The sequence below is a fragment of the Carya illinoinensis genome, chromosome 2 (genome assembly GCF_018687715.1).
Source record: "Carya illinoinensis cultivar Pawnee chromosome 2, C.illinoinensisPawnee_v1, whole genome shotgun sequence".
NCBI classification, from domain to species: Eukaryota; Viridiplantae; Streptophyta; class Magnoliopsida; order Fagales; family Juglandaceae; genus Carya; species Carya illinoinensis.
The window spans coordinates 940790-959912 of NC_056753.1; the positions used below are offsets into that span (position 1 = coordinate 940790).

The 19123-nt window shown below is 33.3% G+C and overlaps 2 protein-coding genes across 2 annotated transcripts; both read left to right on the forward strand.

Annotated features, from left to right (window-relative positions):
• The first annotated feature begins 1009 nt into the window (after positions 1-1009).
• On the forward strand, positions 1010-12230 carry LOC122301946 (replication protein A 70 kDa DNA-binding subunit B-like). Its single transcript, XM_043113290.1, has 10 exons — positions 1010-1073; positions 9524-9678; positions 10027-10297; positions 10365-10461; positions 10563-10687; positions 10770-10848; positions 10950-11094; positions 11178-11335; positions 11438-11558; positions 11889-12230. The coding sequence occupies exons 2-10, from the start codon at positions 9532-9534 to the stop codon at positions 12039-12041; spliced, it is 1296 nt and encodes a 431-aa protein (XP_042969224.1). The 5' UTR covers positions 1010-1073; positions 9524-9531; the 3' UTR covers positions 12042-12230.
• Positions 4126-9324, forward strand: LOC122301587. Its single transcript, XM_043112998.1, has 5 exons — positions 4126-4135; positions 4226-4710; positions 4817-4859; positions 5008-5916; positions 6005-9324. The coding sequence occupies exons 1-5, from the start codon at positions 4126-4128 to the stop codon at positions 9322-9324; spliced, it is 4767 nt and encodes a 1588-aa protein (XP_042968932.1).
• Positions 12231-19123: the final 6893 nt, after the last annotated feature.

Consider the following 19123-nt stretch of genomic DNA (forward strand, 5'->3'; position numbering starts at 1 on the left):
TGATATTTTCACTATAAAGATATCCTAGCAAACCCATCTTCTCACTATTCTGGAGTTGATGCCATGTGAAGATGCTTTGTTCGGTTGCCGAGTCTAATCGCATCTTCTCACTTATTTTATTTTATTTGATGACAGAGAGCATCAATAGCTGGCACACACCCATGCATTTTAAATTATTGAATTAAGTTTTAATATATCAAGTTTTAATATATCGAAAGTTACAATCTATTACTCTAATATAATATTATTTGATCTCGAAAACGGGCGATTGATTCTACAATGTAACTGCTGGCCTTGCCACGTGACAAGACAAAGAGCTGATATATATCGTTTTACCCCGACAATATCTATCCTACTTGTACACACAAGATATGAATGATCCTTTGCTTTTGATATTTTCACTATAAAGACTTCTTAAAATAATCCATGATAAGTTTCAAAATAATCCATGATATGTAAAACCATTATTCTCATGCAAAAAATATGTTACATATAGATATAATAATAGTTATAAAAATATGGAATCATTATCATGATCGATGTTGAATTATTGCACTGCGTACGTACTGGCCTACCTTATAGGAAACAAACATGAAAAGCGACAAAAATTCATCAGGCAAATGTCATACAAATATGACTACAGTAATAGATTATAAGTCATCATGAATCCGTAAAGAGATTTGGTTGCAGCAGTAGTTTGACAGGATGATAGGACGTCTGGATGATTAAGAATAACAGGCACCTTAAAACGGTCTTTATGGCTCATTTTTGTTCACTTCTAACTTGCTCTCGCATAGCTAATTCGGTTTTTGTTTCAGAATTTGTGTTCACTTCTAACTTGGTCTCGCATAGCTGATTCGGTTTTTGTTTCAGAAGGTACGTATTTCCTTAGTTTTATTTTTTTTAATGGTAAGGAAAATCTGCCTACACATAATCTGCCTGTGTATATATATGTATATATATATATATATAATACAATTAAAACTTACGATGCCTTTTGTGTCTAAACAGGAATTGTCCTCATCAAGAGATCTAAATATATAAAAGACTCTCTATTGTTCATTTCAAGACCTGTAAGTGCCTTTATATATATATATATATATATATATATTATATATCTCTTTTTGCTGGTCCCTACTTATAATTTTTTTGTGAATCCTTGCTTTGAATGGCAAATTAATTTTGAGAAATATTTTATTCAAGAATTTTGATATGTGATATCGATCTACGCTTTTTATAAGTTCCATTTTCATGGTATTTTTCCATTTCATGTGTTATTTTCTTATATTCATTTCCTTGTTGATTTAAAGTATACATCAAACTTTCATTCAAATATATTTGAATACAATATTTGGATTACCATTCTATTGACTCCTCAGTATATAATCGAAATGCAATGCACGTTGATTAAGTATTATTATTAATAATTAATAATAATAGAATATGATGAAACATATGCTTCCCACCAAGGAGACAAGGGAGGCCCCCCAATCTTTGAAAGCTAGCTATTGAAATACGTCTCCAATATCGCATAAATGCAAAGCTTGAACGCTAAAAGATCTTTTGCTTGCTTTTGTTATGGGCGGGGTACGTAATTTCATTACTTATTTTCCATTAGGGATCATAAGCTTTGATTTTATTTAATAATATATGTCATAGAACTTCATGGGAAGCTAAGGAAAGGTAGAGGAACATGTGGTGGAGCTGTGGTGGCGAGGTGGTGGCCATACGGTGGCTCACGGCGGCGGGTCGGCCGTTTGAAGCTATTCTCGGTCTTGGAGAGTGAGGGAGAGTGACAGCTCTACATAGCTCCGTTGGTCATGCAATTTCTTGGGGAAGTTCGTGGTGATGAGAGGAACAAGGTGGTGGTGGTGAAACACCATGGGTGGCCGTGTACGGTGGTGCACGGCGGTGCAACCGAACATGTGTGTGTGGAGACCCATCGGAGAAAGAGTGAGAGTTAGGGAGAAAGAAGGACATGGAGAGGAAGCTCTTGACATGGTGGTTTCGTTGGTGGTGCTTGGTGACCGTTTCGGCCGTGTATGGTGGTCCAAAGAGGTGAAAAAGGGTTGAAGACCCATTTGTTTGGAAGAGAAAAAAGAGAGATCGGGTGGCCGGTAAAGCACACCACCGGTGAGGTTGTGTTCGCCGGTGAGGGAGGAACACGCCGGTGAGGGAGGTGAGGCACGGCGGCTGGAGGTGGCACCGTCTAGAGCTTAGACCGAACGGTGGAGGAAGTTCATGCACAGTGATCGGTTGGAAGCTTCACGAGGGAGAGAGAAAAGGGAGAAAGAAACAAAAGAAAAAGAGAAAAAGACTTAAGGGAAAGGGTAGGGGCCTGGGTATTTAATAAGAAAGAAAAGAAAAAGAGAAAAAAACTTAAGGGAAAGGGTAGGGGCCTGGGTATTTAATATCAGTCCTACGTTTCGGTATCTTCAAAAATATCTAACGATGAGTTTAAACACTGATTTGAAAACGAGTAAGTATTTTATTTAAAATAAACACTTTAATAAAACACTAAGAGAAATTAAGATAGAATATTATTTTATAAACTAAGGTTTATAAAATAATATTTTTTTCATCATTATATAAAATGATAAGGTATCATTAATTAATCAAAGTGCATAAAACACTGAGAGGGATTAAGATGATTTGAAAACACGTAAGTATTTTATTTAAAATAAACACTTTAATAAAACACTCAGAGAAATTAAGATAGAATATTATTTTATAAACTAAAGTTTATAAAATAATATTTTTTCCATCATTATATAAAATGATAAGGTATCATTAATTAATCAAAGTGCATAAAACACTGAGAGGAATTAAGATAGAATATTATTTTATAAACTAAAGTTTATAAAATAATATTTCTTCATCATTATCTAAATTGATAATGTATCATTAATCACTCAAAGCTTTGAGTGATTTTATTTAATAATATATGTTTGCCTTAATTATTAAAACCCTCCCAACTCTCATCAGCTTTTTCATATATATGGTCTTTCCCTCACTAAGAAATTAAACCCATCCGATCCTCCATCGACCATGTACGTAAGTGGTGGTTTGCAATTAGCTAGCTACTTCCATGATCATCATCACATTTTGGTGCTAAAAGTCAATTGTATATATATATATATATATAAGAAAAATATTTTATATATAAATAAATTATACAAAAGTAAACTTACAAGCTGATATAATTTGATATGATATATGAGATTGTAAAATTAATTTTATTATAACATAGATTTAAAAAATTATATTAATTTAGAAATTTATTTTTATGAAACTTTTAGACGCGACACTTCTCAATATATAATTCACCAACGGCGCCGACAAGCTCTTAATTTCGTGTACTTTAAATAATATCTTTCTCTGCGAGTATTGCAAGAAGATTAACCCTTGATTAAGAAAATCAGCCTCTAATAAGCCGGTCCCACAACACAGCATGTTGATTAGTTTTTTAATGGTGCTGAGTTGTGTTTGGGATTTTGACCCTATAACATTTTCTCACTAAATCATCTTCTATGTTTCAAAAGTTCCAAACAAAAATCTTTGTACAAGGTCTTCATTGAAAATCATTCTTTTGGTTGTGTGGAACAGTATCCAACTTTTGGAAGAATCATTTGCTTCGTTAACATAATGAGTAGTGGTAAGCTTGTGTTAATAAGTTATGTAGAATTTGTTTTGAAATAGTAATATTAGTTTTGTAAAAGTTAAGTTTGGAGACTATTTTTTTAAGATCAAAGAAAACAACGGTCCTGGTCCCTACTTATAATTTTTTTGTGGATCCTTGCTTTGAATGACAAATTAATTTTGAGAAATATTTTATTCAAGAATTTTGATATGTGATATCGATCTATGCTTTTCATAAGTTCCATTTTCATGGTATTTTTCCATTTCATGTGTTATTTTCTTATCTTCATTTCCTTGTTGATTTAAAGTATAAATAATTTGGTTGTATGTATTTTTCAACATATGAATCAACGAAATTGTTTATAGCATTTAAAATGCATCATGGACGTATGGATTTCACATTAAGCAATTATTATTTATTCATTTAATTTTGGTTGTGTGGAACAGTATCCAACTTTTGGAAGAATCATTTGCTTCGTTAACATAATGAGTAGTGGTAAGTTTGTGTTAATAAGTTATGTAGCATTTGTTTTGAAATAGTAATATTAGTTTTGTAAAAGTTAAGTTTGGAGACTATTTTTTGAAGATCAAAGAAAACAACGGGCGGAGAATATCCCGTATAAAGATTTACCAGAAGAGAAAAAGGAAGAACTCCGTAGAAAACGGAGAGAAATATATGCTAAAAAAAAGGCATCTAGCAGCGATTCTCTCCAATTAAAACATTCAACTTCGTTTGATGGTGATCAACTGACTATATCAATTGATGAACGTTCAAATGATGATGTCCAACATATAAACATCATTCAAGACTTTACTGTTCTACAAAAGGTGTCAAAGAGACAACGGATTTTCCATTCTGATATTGACATCGGTGAACTGATTTCATCTCATGAAGTATGTGTTCCTCCTGGTGTAAATCTCTGTGTGGTTGATTCAGAGGCAACTTCGTCATTAAACAATGTGACAGATCGTTCAAATTGTCCGAGTCATTCTATGGATTTTCTGACACGTAAATCAGGAAATATATACATAGATGAAACAACCGTCTCTAATCAGTTTCTGATTCAACAGGTTTTCCTGAAATTATTTTGTCATCTTTCGTATTCAAACATCCTTCTGTTCTTTTTCATTGAAATTTGGGAACATTCTATTCAAATAAGCTCCATGTGTTGTTCAGGAACAGTCAAGTTTTGAAACAAGTATATCGCCACCTTGTAGGGGTAAGAAACCAGTATAATTATATTATTCATTCTTGTGATTCCATTGTCAACTCTTGTCACTCTTCCAGTAGTGTTCTTGGTCAAATCATTCAAAAAACAATCGATGAGTTTACACCTATTGTCTTATATTCACTTTTGAACTCAATAGGTGAGGGGCATCGCCGCTCTGCTGGACTTAGGCAATTATTACAAGTCGTTCCATCTGAAGCATATTCTTTGCCGTATGTGCCTTGTTGCAGACATTGTAAAGCAAAGCGATTCTATCATGAAACAAACGGATTTTGTTGTGCTGATGGGACAATTTCTTTGGCCACAAATGCCGTCCCTGATCAACTTTATGATCTTTTCACATCTAACACAGATGAATCTGCGCATTTTAAGACCTATGTTCGGACTTATAATAACAAGTTCGCGTTTACATCTTTTGGAGTTAAATTCGATGAAGATCTTTGCAGACGGAATAGAGGAATTTATACCTTTCGAACTCAGGGACAGATCTATCACTATATCAATGATTTAATCCCTTTAAATGGTCGTCCTTCTTATCTTCAATTGTATTTCTATGATACGGAGCATGAATTAGAAAATCGCATTTCTGATTCAGACAGAATGAATCCATCAATTATAGCTCAACTCATCGATATTCTTCACATCAATCCATATTCTTTGTTCTTTCGATCTCTTGGTGATTTGTCAAATTTGGAAAATCAAGTAATCCATATAAGATCAGATGTTGGTCTAGATCAACGTGTATTCAATGTCCCGACATCTTCACAAGTTGCAGCAATATGGGTTGAAAATGAAGATGCAGATCAGCTAAGAGGACGAGACATTTATGTCTTTAGTCATTCTGGTGGAAGTCATATAGTTCAATATTATTTTGGCTGTTATGATCCACTTCAGTATCCGTTGTTATTTCCTCTTGGCGATACTGGTTGGCACCAAGGCATTCAAAGGGTCAATAGAGGAAGCACATTAACAAGTAACGAAACAACCCGATCAATAGATCCTCACCGATCAATATCAGCAGAAGAATTACTTAGAAGAGAACATCGAGGTTATAGTGTAATCTTAATCTTCTCATTTTGTACTTAGTTTATAGACATCCAATTTTATAATATTTCATTCCCCTACAACTTTTGCAGCATTGAACAGAAGAAGGAAGGATCCAATTGTTTCGTGTCGTGAATATTATTGCTACAAGTTACAAATTAGAGAAAATGTCAGATCAATTTTGTTACTGTCTGGTCGCCTATTGCAACAATTTGTTGTCGATATGTATGTTAAGATCGAGACGTCAAGATTAGATTATTTCCGTAGCAAACAACAACATATTCGATCTGAGTTATATCAAGGTATTGTTGATACTATTACACTTGGAGAAACTGATGCTTCTAATGTTGGAAAACGGATTATTCTACCTTCGTCATTTATTGGGGGTCCAAGAGATATGCGAAAAAGATATATGGAAGCAATGGCTTTAGTTCAGCGTTATGGTAAACCAGACATTTTTTTAACAATGACGTGCAATCCAAACTGGCAAGAAATTTCAAATGAATTACGCCTGCATGAGGAGAGTCAAAATCGGCCTGATTTGGTTGCTCGGGTCTTTCGTGCAAAATTAGAAGAATTAAAGGATCGATTATTCAAGCAGCAGATATTTGGAAAAGTCTCGGCATATGTTTATGTTATTGAGCACCAAAAAAGAGGGCTTCCACATGCGCATTTCTTAATTATATTACAGAGGAATTGGAAACTCTATGCGCCTGAATCTTTTGATGAGATCGTATCGGCAGAAATACCTGATAAAAATACAAATTTGCACTTGCATAATGCTGTTATCAAGCATATGATGCATGGACCATGTGGAGTGTTGAATCCAACAAATGTTTGCATGAAAAAAAATGGTTGTTGCAAAAGCCAATATCCAAAAAGTTATGCATCAAGTACGACTGTTGGAAATGATTGCTTCCCAATATATAAGCGTTCTGACAATGGAATAACTGTCAAACTGAGAGGCCATAATTTGGATAACCGTTGGGTCGTTCCATATAATCCATATTTGCTTGCAATATTTGACTGTCACATTAATGTGGAGATTTGTTCTACGATAAAAGTAGTCAAATATCTTTATAAGTACATTTACAAAGGGCATGATCGTGTTGCTTTCAATTTGGTTTCCAAACAAACCAATCAACAAATTGACGAAATCCAACAATTCCAATCGGCCCGATGGATTGCTCCACCTGAAGCTACGTGGAGAATATACGGCTTCATTGTTAATGAAATGTACCCATCAGTATATAGCTTACATTTACATCTTGAGGATAAACACCAAGTAACTTTTCGAGCAAATGAAGACTTAATCAATGTTCTCAACTCTGATCGATCTGCAAAATCAATGTTAACAGAATTCTTTGCATTAAACCAAGTAGATGAAAATGCCAGGACATTGTTATACAAAGAATTTCCAGAATTTTATGTTTGGAGCCAACAATACAAAGAGTGGACTCGTCGGAAAAAAAAAACTGTTATAGGTCGAATTATTACAGCAAATCCATTTGAAGGTGAGAGGTATTATCTGCGGATATTGCTAAATCATGTAAGAGGACCTTTGTCGTTTGAAGATCTTAGAACAGTTGATGGTGTCGTGGCTCCAACATTTCGTGAGGTAGCAACTATGCATGGTTTGCTAGAAAGAGACAGTAGCTTACAAGATTGTTTACATGAAGCATCTCTATATCAAATGCCATCCAGTTTGAGACGACTATTTGCAACTATTTTGGTTTATTGTAATCCAACCAATCCGAGAGAGCTTTGGGAACGTTTTGAGCAAGATATGTCAGTTGATTTTAGGTCGACTGAAAATTCTATGTCGGATGTAAGAATGCAAGTTTTGCGCTTAATCTCTTTTACACTTGAATCAATGGGGAAAGACATTAATTCGTTCCATCTTCTTGATGACAACATTTGTTTTGGTGAAGACCAACTCGAATCTAGGGAAATCGATGATGAATTGGCTGTTGAAATTCCAGAAGAAGATATTGTTGCATCAGAAGCCCTTAATAGTAAACAACGACATGTCTATAATTCAGTTTTGGAAAAGGTTTTTTCTAATGAAGCTGCTACATTCTTTGTCGATGGCCCTGCTGGGACGGGGAAGACATTCCTGTACAAGGCACTTCTTGCCGCAGTAAGATCAAGAAAATTAGTCGCACTTGCAACTGCTTCATCTGGTGTTGCTGCATCCATCCTTCCTGGAGGTCGAACAGCACACTCGCGCTTTAAGATTCCACTAGATACTGATGAACATAGCATATGTTGTGTCAGTAAACAAAGTGCCATCGCAAAGTTACTACGTGTGGCAAGGTTAATTATATGGGATGAGGCCCCTATGTCAAGAAAACAACATATTCAAGCATTAGATAAAATGCTACGAGACATTAATGATTCAGAGTTAACATTCGGTGGAAAAGTTGTCGTTTTTGGTGGAGATTTTCGCCAGGTTTTACCTGTGGTTCGTAAAGGAACAAGACAAGAACATGTTGACGCCAGTTTGGTTTCTTCTTACTTGTGGCCTACATTGATCAAGTTTCATTTGACTGAAAATATGCGAGCAAGATTGGATCCAGTCTTTTCAGAATATGTGTTAGAATTGGGCAACGGAATGCCACCAATCACAGTTGATGAAACTATAAAAATTCTTGATGGCATGCTTGTTCCTTACGAAGATGACTGTACTTCTTTGGATCATTTAATAGATGCTGTTTTCCATGATATTCATGAATATTCAATAAATATTTCAGCTATGATGAATCGGGCCATATTAACACCAAAGAACAGCTATGTTGATGAAATAAATGCATTGCTAATTCATAGATTTCCTGGTGAGCTTAAGCGATATTATAGCTTTGATGAAGCAATAGATACATCTGAACAGTCAATTATGGAAGATTTTTTAAATACTCTAACCCCAAATGGACTTCCTCCTCATGAATTGTTACTGAAGATAAACTGTCCTATCATGCTGCTTAGAAACATTAATCCTTCAGAAGGACTATGCAACGGAACACGTCTAATTTGTCAGGCTTTTGATCAAAATGTCATTGATGCAAAAATCGCAGTTGGGCATCACAGCGGAAAAAGGGTCTTTATTCCAAGGATCCCATTCTTACCAAATGTTGATGAAAATAGTGGCTTCCCATTCAAACGAACTCAGTTCCCTATCAGATTAAGTTTTGCAATGACTATAAATAAGTCACAAGGGCAAACATTAGATTTTGTTGGAATATATTTACCTCAACCTGTTTTCTCACACGGTCAATTATATGTGGCTTTATCAAGGGCAAAGACTGCATCTACAGTAAGGATTTTAATACGGCCAGTGTCAACTGAGCGATCAGAAAAGAACTGCACAAAAAATATTGTCTATACGGAATTATTAAGATTAGCATCTTCAGATTAATGTTAAATAGGTAATGATTCGATTGTATAATTTCAGTTTAATTACTTCAACAACATTGTGCACTTAATAGAATTTTCTTTTCTGTATATTTAGTATTGTATTTTTTAATTTATTATACTCTTAAATTCTCTTTGCAATTTTTTTTATTTAATATTGCGTTGACTATACTTACACATTTAATATTTTTGTGTGTGAACAGCTTTAAAGATGCGGACGGTTTATACATCAATAAAAGATATCACTCCAAGTACAAGAGACTGGAAAATCAAAATGATTGTGGCAGAAAAGTCACCCAAACGAACAGGCCAACGCTCACCAGTGAAGTACCAAAGCCTAACATTGATTGATCCAGAGGTATAATATTTATTTCTATCTATTGTTCTATATTTTTTTTAGTGGATTAAAAACTGGTAAATGATTTTGTTATTTTTGCATTCTATCTATTGAGTTTTGTTTTTATTTTTTATTTTTTTACTGCTAATTTGTTGGGTCTTTTGATGTTTGACTTTTTAAATCTTTGGCTTCCTTATATAAATGTCGACGATGTTCTATTAATTTAGTTATCTTCCTGTAACACATTTAAAAACAAAAATTTTACACATAACTCAAAACAATTTAAAATCAAAGAAAATCATTATAGTCAATTATTTATTACAATTTATTTTTTGTAAATTATCTGTTACAATTTTTTATATTATACAGGAAAATCAGCTGCAAGCTACAATATTTGATAAAGATATTGACTCGCGACAAGATACTTTGCACATTTTCCAGTCATATTACATCAGTAATGCATATGTGAAGCCATTGGATCCGAAGTATAGAATTGAAACATATGAATATCAATGGATCTTAAATGCTAAAACGATAATTGAGGAAGTTCCAAAGGATGAAGGACAACTGGAGCCACCAAAGTACCAACTCATTCCATTCAATGAATTAGATGCCTACAAGAATTCAATTGCAGAAATAGGTAATTCACTCTTTACTTTAGAATATTTAATTATCAATATACTAAAAATTTAAATCTTATTTGTCAGACATTTTAGCTCTTGCAATCCAAATCAAGCCATGTAGAGAGATAACTTTAGCACATGGACCAACAACTATTCAAGAGATATATGTTATCGATCAAGGGTAAAAATATTTTTTTAATAGTTCACTCTTTTTGAATTATGTTCCAATTTTTATTTATTGCATATTTTGCTAATTCTTTTTTTTTTATTCCAATTTTGTAGCTTAAACCCCATATGTTTAACTATGTGGGGTCGATTCGTGCAAGATGAATGCAAAAAAATCTCGGAAATGATTGAGACAAAGCCAATTATACTTGGAACCAAAATAAGAGTTGGTTCTTATAATGGTATTTTTAATAATTAACAATCTTATATTTTCTTTTACATTATATATGCTTGCATTAATTATGATGCCTATTTCTAATGAAGGATTATCTCTATCATCACGTCCGAAAAGTAAATTTATGATCAATCCTGTTATTCCTGAGGCAACTTCATTGCAAGAGTGGTAATCATTACAAATAAGTCATTATTTGTTTCATACAATTTGAATATTGAAATTTTCATATTTTTATTTCTTATTTTGTATTTGTTTTTATGAATTTTAAGGGCAGCGATTAATGATTTATTACTCAAGAGTATTATTGCAAAAAACTTGACACACCCATCTGCATCTCTATCTTCTGTTGGCATTCGGGAAATAATCAAGAATTGTGATGTTGCTGAATTCATCAAAAGTTTGCAACCCATGGCGGTAAAATCCTATTCTTAGTAACAGATTCAAATATTTATACAATCAATTCTTCTAAAAAATTGTCTCTAACTAATGTGATGCAGAAAACAAAATTTTGGATAAAGGCAAACATAATTGTGGTTGATTTGCGCCAGATATTTTTTTACATGTCATGTATTGGCTGTAATAAAGGAACTGGATATGATTACAATGATACATTCCTTTGTTACCATTGCAAACACGAAAGCATTTCCCAACCACGGTATGTATCTTTCAAATCTTTTATTTGATAATTTATGTAATAGATTTAATGTATAGTTTTTATTGATTCTAACTTAAAATGATATTTCCAACAAATTTATAGCTGCCGAGCATATGTTGAACTCGACGATAATACAGGAAGACTATCTGCTGTTATGTTTGGTGAAGTTGTAGAAGAAGCATTCGGTTGTTCAGCAGTTGAGCTTATGAATCATACTGGAGATGTACATCTTCTTATTTTCCATTCGCTTTATTGTTGCGAGTAAAAAAATCTATCTCAAAATTTTTAACATATTTAATACATTATCTATAAATACATTGAGGTTTATATTAAAAAAACTTTTAAAAGTAAATTATAACAAAAATCGTTGAAATTGATTTTTATATACTTGTCTATTATGTCAATTTTATTTTTATTTATAACATGCATAGTAATTTAATTAAAAACATTGCATTCAAAAATTTGTGTTAATTTAGAAGACATAAATTTTCAGCATATAAGTTATTTAAATTTTTATTAATTATGCAATTATAATTAAAAATTCCCTTTGCAGGAACATTTGTCATATATAGAAAATCTTGTGGCACAAGTTTCACAGAAAGAGTGGGAGATTGAACTTCTTGCAGACCTCGATCGACTCAACCAAAAGCAGTTCAAGAATTTCAATGTCGTCTCTATTAATGCTGTACAGGATGACACAAAATGATGGATTAGAGTAAAAACATCAAACTACTCATATATATATTTTTTTATCATTTTGTGTTAATTTAACAGTGAAGATTGTACATCAGACTTTCAACTATGGTCCATGTCTTTGGGTGCCACAATCTATTATTGTTGTAGAAAATAACTTGTTATGTTCCAATTTCTCAGACATACAGTTATTTTAATACAATTGTTGTATTTTTCTTTTATACTATTATTTACTTTCATGGAAAAGTTTTACATTTATAATCTACGCGCTTCTACAGGAATGAGCAGTGAATTGTTGCGTTCCGTTTTTTTTCTTCCGTTTTTATTGCATAGTTACTTTTTTAACCTTTTGTTTTCTTCCTTTGTGTCCGTTTATATAAGGATTTTTTGGTCTTTAGTAACTGTGTCAGGGTTGGCTCTTTATATTTTTCTTTCTACTTTTCTATTTTTTTCGATTCTTCTTCTCTTTGTCTCTCTCTTCTCTCATATCTCTCTCTCTCTCTCTCTCTCTCTGAAGCTCACGAACCCAGCTCTCTGCCAAAGCTTCAAGATCCACTCCACCCCACCGAAAAGTCCGAACTTTTTACTAACCAGAAGATTGCTCACCTGCAAAAGGATGTTTTTGAAGCTAAAGGAAAGAAGTTTTGGCCGTGGGTGGTGGTGGAAATGGCGGTCAAAGGCCAAAAAGGGGCTGATAGCACCGATGTCACCCAAGACCCTGATCTCGACGCGGTCGTTCAAGGAAGCGGTGACCACTTCGGTGCAGTTCGTCGGCTTAGGAGCTTCGGTGCTACTTTCTCCATCTCACGTTTTTCTCTTAAGATTCTTGATGGCTGTTTTATGTTAAGAGTTATTTCGGAAGGGCAAGCATGGACCCTCCGTTTTTTTCGTCGCCGATCTCCTCGGTCACGGAAGATCAGAGATCTCGCGGGTCCATGCTATTTTCGTCGCCGATCTCCTCGGTCACGGAAGATCCGAGATCTCGCCGGAAGTTTTAGAGCCTTTTTTTTTCTTTTTCTTTTCAAGTCTTTTGTTTTCTTGTTCAAATTTCAGCAGCTAACTTTGACTTTGCTAGCTGGCTAGGGACAACACATAAAACCGAAGACGGGTGGGTGGTATGCCGTGTCTTCAAGAAGAAGAATTTTCAGAAAGCAGCAGAGAGTCCTATCAGCCATTCGATCACGATCAGATGTTCACTGAAACACTGTTAATTTCAACTACTTTTCCTAATGATCAGACCATTGATATAGACAACTTAACTTTTGACAAATTGGTCCTAAGAGAACTAAATAATTATAAAGAGGACAAGGAATAGAACTGCTGTCATTAGTTTTGTAAGTATCTTTCATTTAAAAATAAAAAAATAAAATTTATTATTAAAAAATTAATTTTATTTAAAAAAAAAAAAGTGTCCGATCTTGGACATTTTATAAAACTATAAAATAAGATATATTTAAGAAAAAAATCACAGGTGACGTGGTTGGATAATTGAACAAACAGTATACGTGGCACTTTCAAATATAAATCCATGTTTTAAATACATTTTCTTAAAATAAAGGAATGCGGGCCCAAGCATGTGAATTACACTGACTTTTGTGGAAATCGACGAATGAAGAAAAATAATTTAATAAAATTAATAGCCAATGGGATATCGCCAAGTAGAGGGTCTTATCTTTGTGGGCTTGGTGGGCCAACTTTTAGGTGGTGAATGGGGCCGATAATGCGCGTAAATCACATGGTGTGTTGGTGGTCGAGCCTTACTTGTCTTATAGACAAAAATATTGAATTTAATATACTAAGGTGGATAGAAAGTTTTGCTATCCTTGTGCTGTTGCATGCTGTGTCATAGATTTAAATAAAGAGGCTTTATATAAAACTTCTTTATCTCAATAAATTATAACAATATTAATAATAAAAACACTGCATGTGGATTGCCATCTTCCACTAAATTTTATCTTCTGTAATGAAAACAATGGTGTCAAGTAATTGGCCAAACATCATACAAATATAACTAAAGGTATACAGTAATAGATTATAAGTCATCATGAATCCGCGAAAAGATTTGGTTGCAGCAGTAGTTTTGCAGGGTGATAGGACGTCTGGATGATTGAGGACAATAGAAAAGAAGAACGATGAAATATGTCTATGGTATAGTTTTTCTTTTCTTTTGTTTTCCGCACGCGTGTGGGTACGTGTTTTTTGAGAAATCTCTCTCTTTTTCACAATATTTGACTTGCTTGATGATATGGCCAAGCTTTTGAAAGTTTTATTGTAATATATTGCCATTGTCCAAAACAGCTAAATGCGTGTTTTTCAAAAAGGAAAAAGAAAACTCTCCCTTGCGTCCAAAAGCTGAAAGGGGCCTCCATGTGCTGATGATCTTTTCATTATTAAACACTAATATTTACACTAATATTTACAAGATGATCTTGACAATTAATCATGATTATCTTGATTTTATCATTATAAACAATTTCATTGTTTGTATGATCTTGTCCGTTCATACCATTAATTAATGGATAGGTGGAAGCTAATTAGTGATCTCATTTTACTAAATTTGTTCATATATACTGGTTTAAACCCGTATATGAACAAATATTTTTTTATTTTTATTAAATATTTAGTATATGAATAATAAATAAATAAAATAAATTAATTTAAAAAAATAAATGTAAAAAAATTTAAAAAAGAATTTAAAAAATAAAAATATGAAATGCCAATACTGTAATTGAATGATTGATTAATAATGAACGAATAGTCTAATGTATTAAATATGATGTTATATCATGTTAATGGTGTTGCGAGTAGAGTAGTTAATCTAGGGATCTAATGGGTCGGAGACATACTTAGTCGAGCATCCAAACAAGTCGTAATTCACCAAAAAAACAAAACCAAAAACCGCTTTAAGGACACCTGGTTTTCATTTGGTGGGAGAGAATCCACTTCTCAGCACAAATACATTGCATGTGGGTTTCCCTTGTGTGTATTATCACGTACACAAACCTCCCACATTCCTCTCACGAAATAAAACTGTTCTCCATCTACCCACCCAGACTCCTATCATTTCGCTCCTCACCTTCTCTTTCCTCTCACTTATTTTCTCTACTTTTTTTTGCCATATCTCATAGAATTTACATGTGGGTTTCCGTTTTTGTTGATAAAGCTATGTAAAAATAGATTTTGGCCGTTGTCTTTTTTGATTTTCTCTTTTTTGCTCTGTTTGGAGGGTTTTCTGATGGAAAACGGTGCGGATTCGACCTCCTGCGATTTTTTCAGCTGTATCCATGTCTAACATCTTCGGTTTCAGTGGTAAACTCTCGATCCTTTAAAAAAACATAAATGATATACTTTAAGTGTTCTTCTAAATAACATAATCAGTAAAGAATTCATCAAAATTAAACTGTTAACCTCTCTCTCTCTCTCTCTCTCTCTCTCTCTCTCTCTCTCTTTCAACAAAAACGATGACCCTCTGTTTTAGACCAGACAACTCTGATCCGTAAGATTTTTACAGGTCTTCTGTAGCTGTCAGGCGCCGCACCTATGATACTACATCGCTCTTCTGTATCTGTTAAGCGCCGTAGCTATGATGCTACATCTCTTGTCTCTTGTAGAGAGATGCCTCACGAAAGATGTTATGAAGCAATAGAGTGATACTTTGTCATAATTTTCTCTATAAAAGAATTATTCAGCTCATCTTTTTTCGCATCTCATCTTCTTCATTTTTCTAAATTTAGTCTGTATTCTTACTCTGTAATCTCTTTCTGCTTTCTCACTTTGCAATGGCTCAGCAATCTTCCCATCACCAATATATGAGGTATTCTGCACCTCGTTCACCAGTTGTTTCTGCTTCTTCTTCTTCCGTAGGTGCTATAATGCAATCCAATAATGATCTGACTAATAAGTCAGATAATGAAATTATCTACGAGCTTGTGAGTCTCGGTACCCGATACTCATCAACCCTTGTCGCATATTCTCAGCGATTACAATCTAGGACTGGTGGGGTTGACAAACTCCATGAGAATATTTTTATCCTTCAGCGGCTTCTTATGGAGTCCAACATGAAGATAGAAGCAGTAAAGCGAGAGAACAGAGATTTAAAATCTTTGCTTAACTCTTCTTTTCGAGTAGCTACTCCTTTAGATAGGAAAGGCATGCAGATTTTTGAAGAGCAAGAGCGTTTAAAGATTGAGGCAAAGAGTCTTAAATTTCTGTAATTTTACTTTGTGATAATAAAATAATACTTCACAAATATTCATATATGTGTTTCTATCTTATGTTAGATCTTCTGTGTGTTCCATTTTATTTCTTCTTTAATAATGCACAATTTCTTACAAAACCGTGATATGAATCTGAAATACTAATTGTATTTAAGAGATGGTATTTTAGATCTAATAATTTCATTCATCTCCTCCATGAATGTTATCTAAATCCCAACTGAAGCTTCTCATTTTATAAATTTTGTTAGTTACAGTTCACTTGTAAAATCTTTGCTTGTTATTTGGAAAAATTCCACGAGATCAAGATATCAACAATCATAACAGTGTTGCTGCTCTCCTTCTAAACAGGTTGATTCACATGAATAACATCAGTTATTTCAGTATACTGAATGAGATGTACTTATTTTTTCTGTTCTTTATTTTAGGGCATTTCACCCCTCTCTTACTTGCTGTTGAGCAGTGCATAGCGGTGTTGCTGATTGCTGAACGTGTTGCTGATTACTATTATTTACTTTCATGGGAAAGTTTTGCATAGTTACTTTTTTAACCTTTTGTTTCCTTTCTTTGTGTCCGTTTATATAAGGATGTTTTAGTCTTTAGTTAGATTGTGTCAGTGATATTTTTTCAAAAGAATTTCAGACCACACAAAATCTTTCATTCTCGGCTTCGTATTCCTCCCAAGTTCTCTCTCTAAAGTCAGACCCATCCTTATCTCGACGTTCCTTCCTTTATTATTTGTCTTTCTAATGCATTATTGATATGCCTGTGCTCGAGATCTGTGTGATATCTTCCAAAGTCATCACCAAATCTTGCACTTGTGTCTAAAACAAAGCAAATAATATATAAAACCAAATGAAAACAGGGTATGGGTATCCCAAGTGGGCAGCCCTAATTGAAATGATCTGTCATTTATTAAATGGATTCACGAAGTCTTTCCTCTTTTTCGTCTTTTATGTTTTTAATGAAAGGACGTCAGGCTGCAGCGTTTTCAAAAACAAAAAGTCACTTCACAGACTAAGCGAAAAAAAAAAACAAACTGTAACCTGTTGTATTTGGGACACGCTAAAAATATAGGTTGACAGTCTTATCCTAACACTCTTTTTTTGTCATTTTATTAAGATATAAGTTTATTTAAAATTACCTACTACTTAATTAATTAAATTAAATTTAAATTAAATTATGTCCGCTTAAAAAATTTACAGCAACAATACTTGCTAGAAATGATTGATTGAAACAGAAAAAAAAAAAAAAAAAAAAAAAAAAAAAAAAAAAAACAGGTTATGTACAGATGGATGACACATTGAATTATGAAAGCTTGAGGCAGCTTCAAGATCACAATTGGATTGCTTGCCTTTTAGTGCGTGTCACCTTTTTCCCTAAAATCTAATCCAATAAATTTCCATAAAAATTAAAATCCATCTACCAGGAGGGACTACAGACTGATGGTCCACTTGTTGAGAATTATTGACATTCGTATTAAGACAATTGGGCCCAGCTTTATGACTGCAGACCAGAGACGTACAAGCTAAAGGGACAGCTGCCGAAGAAAAGGATTTTTTTTTTCCCATGAAAAAGTTTTACATTTATAATTTGCCTCCACTAGGCAAACGTCCCTTGGACGTTTTAATTCTACTAGTATATATATATATATATATATATATATATATATATATATTTTAAGAATATTTATAAAAGAATAACGATAGAGACATAATTATTTCAAAATCAAATTTGTAAAAAAAATTGAAAAGATAGTTACATTTTGTCATTTTCTTGGTGGAAATTCAAAGATAAGGAGTGTGACACCAGATTCGAATTATATTGTTTCTTTTTTGCAAGGATGCAGGGAGATGAGATGATGTCCATTGACTTCAGAGTCATCAGACAGCAAAAGTCATTAAGACACGCGGGACTTGGGTTGATCGGCAAGTTTGGGCTCAACTCGAGCAGGACTTCGATTTTGGTTAACAAGAATCTTTAGTAAAGCAGCCAGATAGTCCGCGTTTGGATTTGTCTCCGAAGGAAAAATTTTATTTATAAGACAATATATTTAGTAAATATTTATGTGACATAATTTAAATAAATTAAAATAATTTAAATTTTATAGTCTAAATAATGTGGACGGTATACTTACGTCTTGATTTGAAAATAGAATAACTTTTTACAAAAATCTCAACTCGATCCAACTTTAGTTTAGTTTATGTGAAGCTATAATTTTTAAGAAAATGATTTATACCGTTTATTCAAGATTTGCTTATATTTTGTAAAAAAAAATAAATAAATTTGAGACCTATATGAAAAAATATTAAATAGTGTATCCTATTTGTTCGAAAGAGAGTTAGTGTAACTACACATCCTAAAATTATATTTAGTATTATTCTAAGAATAGTTTTATTTGAAGTAATTTATACCACACATTATCTATGTGAAATATTTTAAAATTTTAATTTTATAAATTAAATTATATCACAATATATAGTATAAAAAATTTTAAATGACACTGCTCTCATTCTAATTTTTAAAACTGAGCCCAATCGAAGAATGAAAAATAGAATCAGTAGCACTAAAATGGACATTTCAGTTGCATAAAAAATGCGAATGTTGTTCCAGCAAAGCCCATCGATGCCTCCAGTTAGTTAGAGTATGTATGGGCTCACTTGGGATATTTCCAACTGTCACTGCATCTTCATGGGTACTCAAACGGGCCTACTCCGATCTCTGCTCCAGCCCATCTTGGCCCCAGTTTGTGCATGATTTTCTGCTTTGCAACTCCAAAAAAGGCTACTGCTAGGATATTAATTTAGGGGTGAGAAAGTTAAACGAGTAAACCTTTTGTTAATGGTACTAAACCTTTTGATTTCATTTTTTTTTTTTTTTC

Excerpts from the sequence above, each read along its gene's own strand:
- LOC122301587 (XM_043112998.1), top strand. Across the intron at positions 4,860-5,007 it reads TATATCGCCACCTTGTAGGG|GTGAGGGGCATCGCCGCTCT; the intron begins GTAAGAAACCAG and ends TGAACTCAATAG. Across the intron at positions 5,917-6,004 it reads ACTTAGAAGAGAACATCGAG|CATTGAACAGAAGAAGGAAG; the intron begins GTTATAGTGTAA and ends CAACTTTTGCAG.
- LOC122301946 (XM_043113290.1), top strand. The coding sequence starts at position 9,532 with ATGCGGACGGTTTATACATCAATAAAAGATATCACTCCAAGTACAAGA. Across the intron at positions 10,298-10,364 it reads GAATTCAATTGCAGAAATAG|ACATTTTAGCTCTTGCAATC; the intron begins GTAATTCACTCT and ends CTTATTTGTCAG. Across the intron at positions 11,095-11,177 it reads AAAGTTTGCAACCCATGGCG|AAAACAAAATTTTGGATAAA; the intron begins GTAAAATCCTAT and ends AATGTGATGCAG.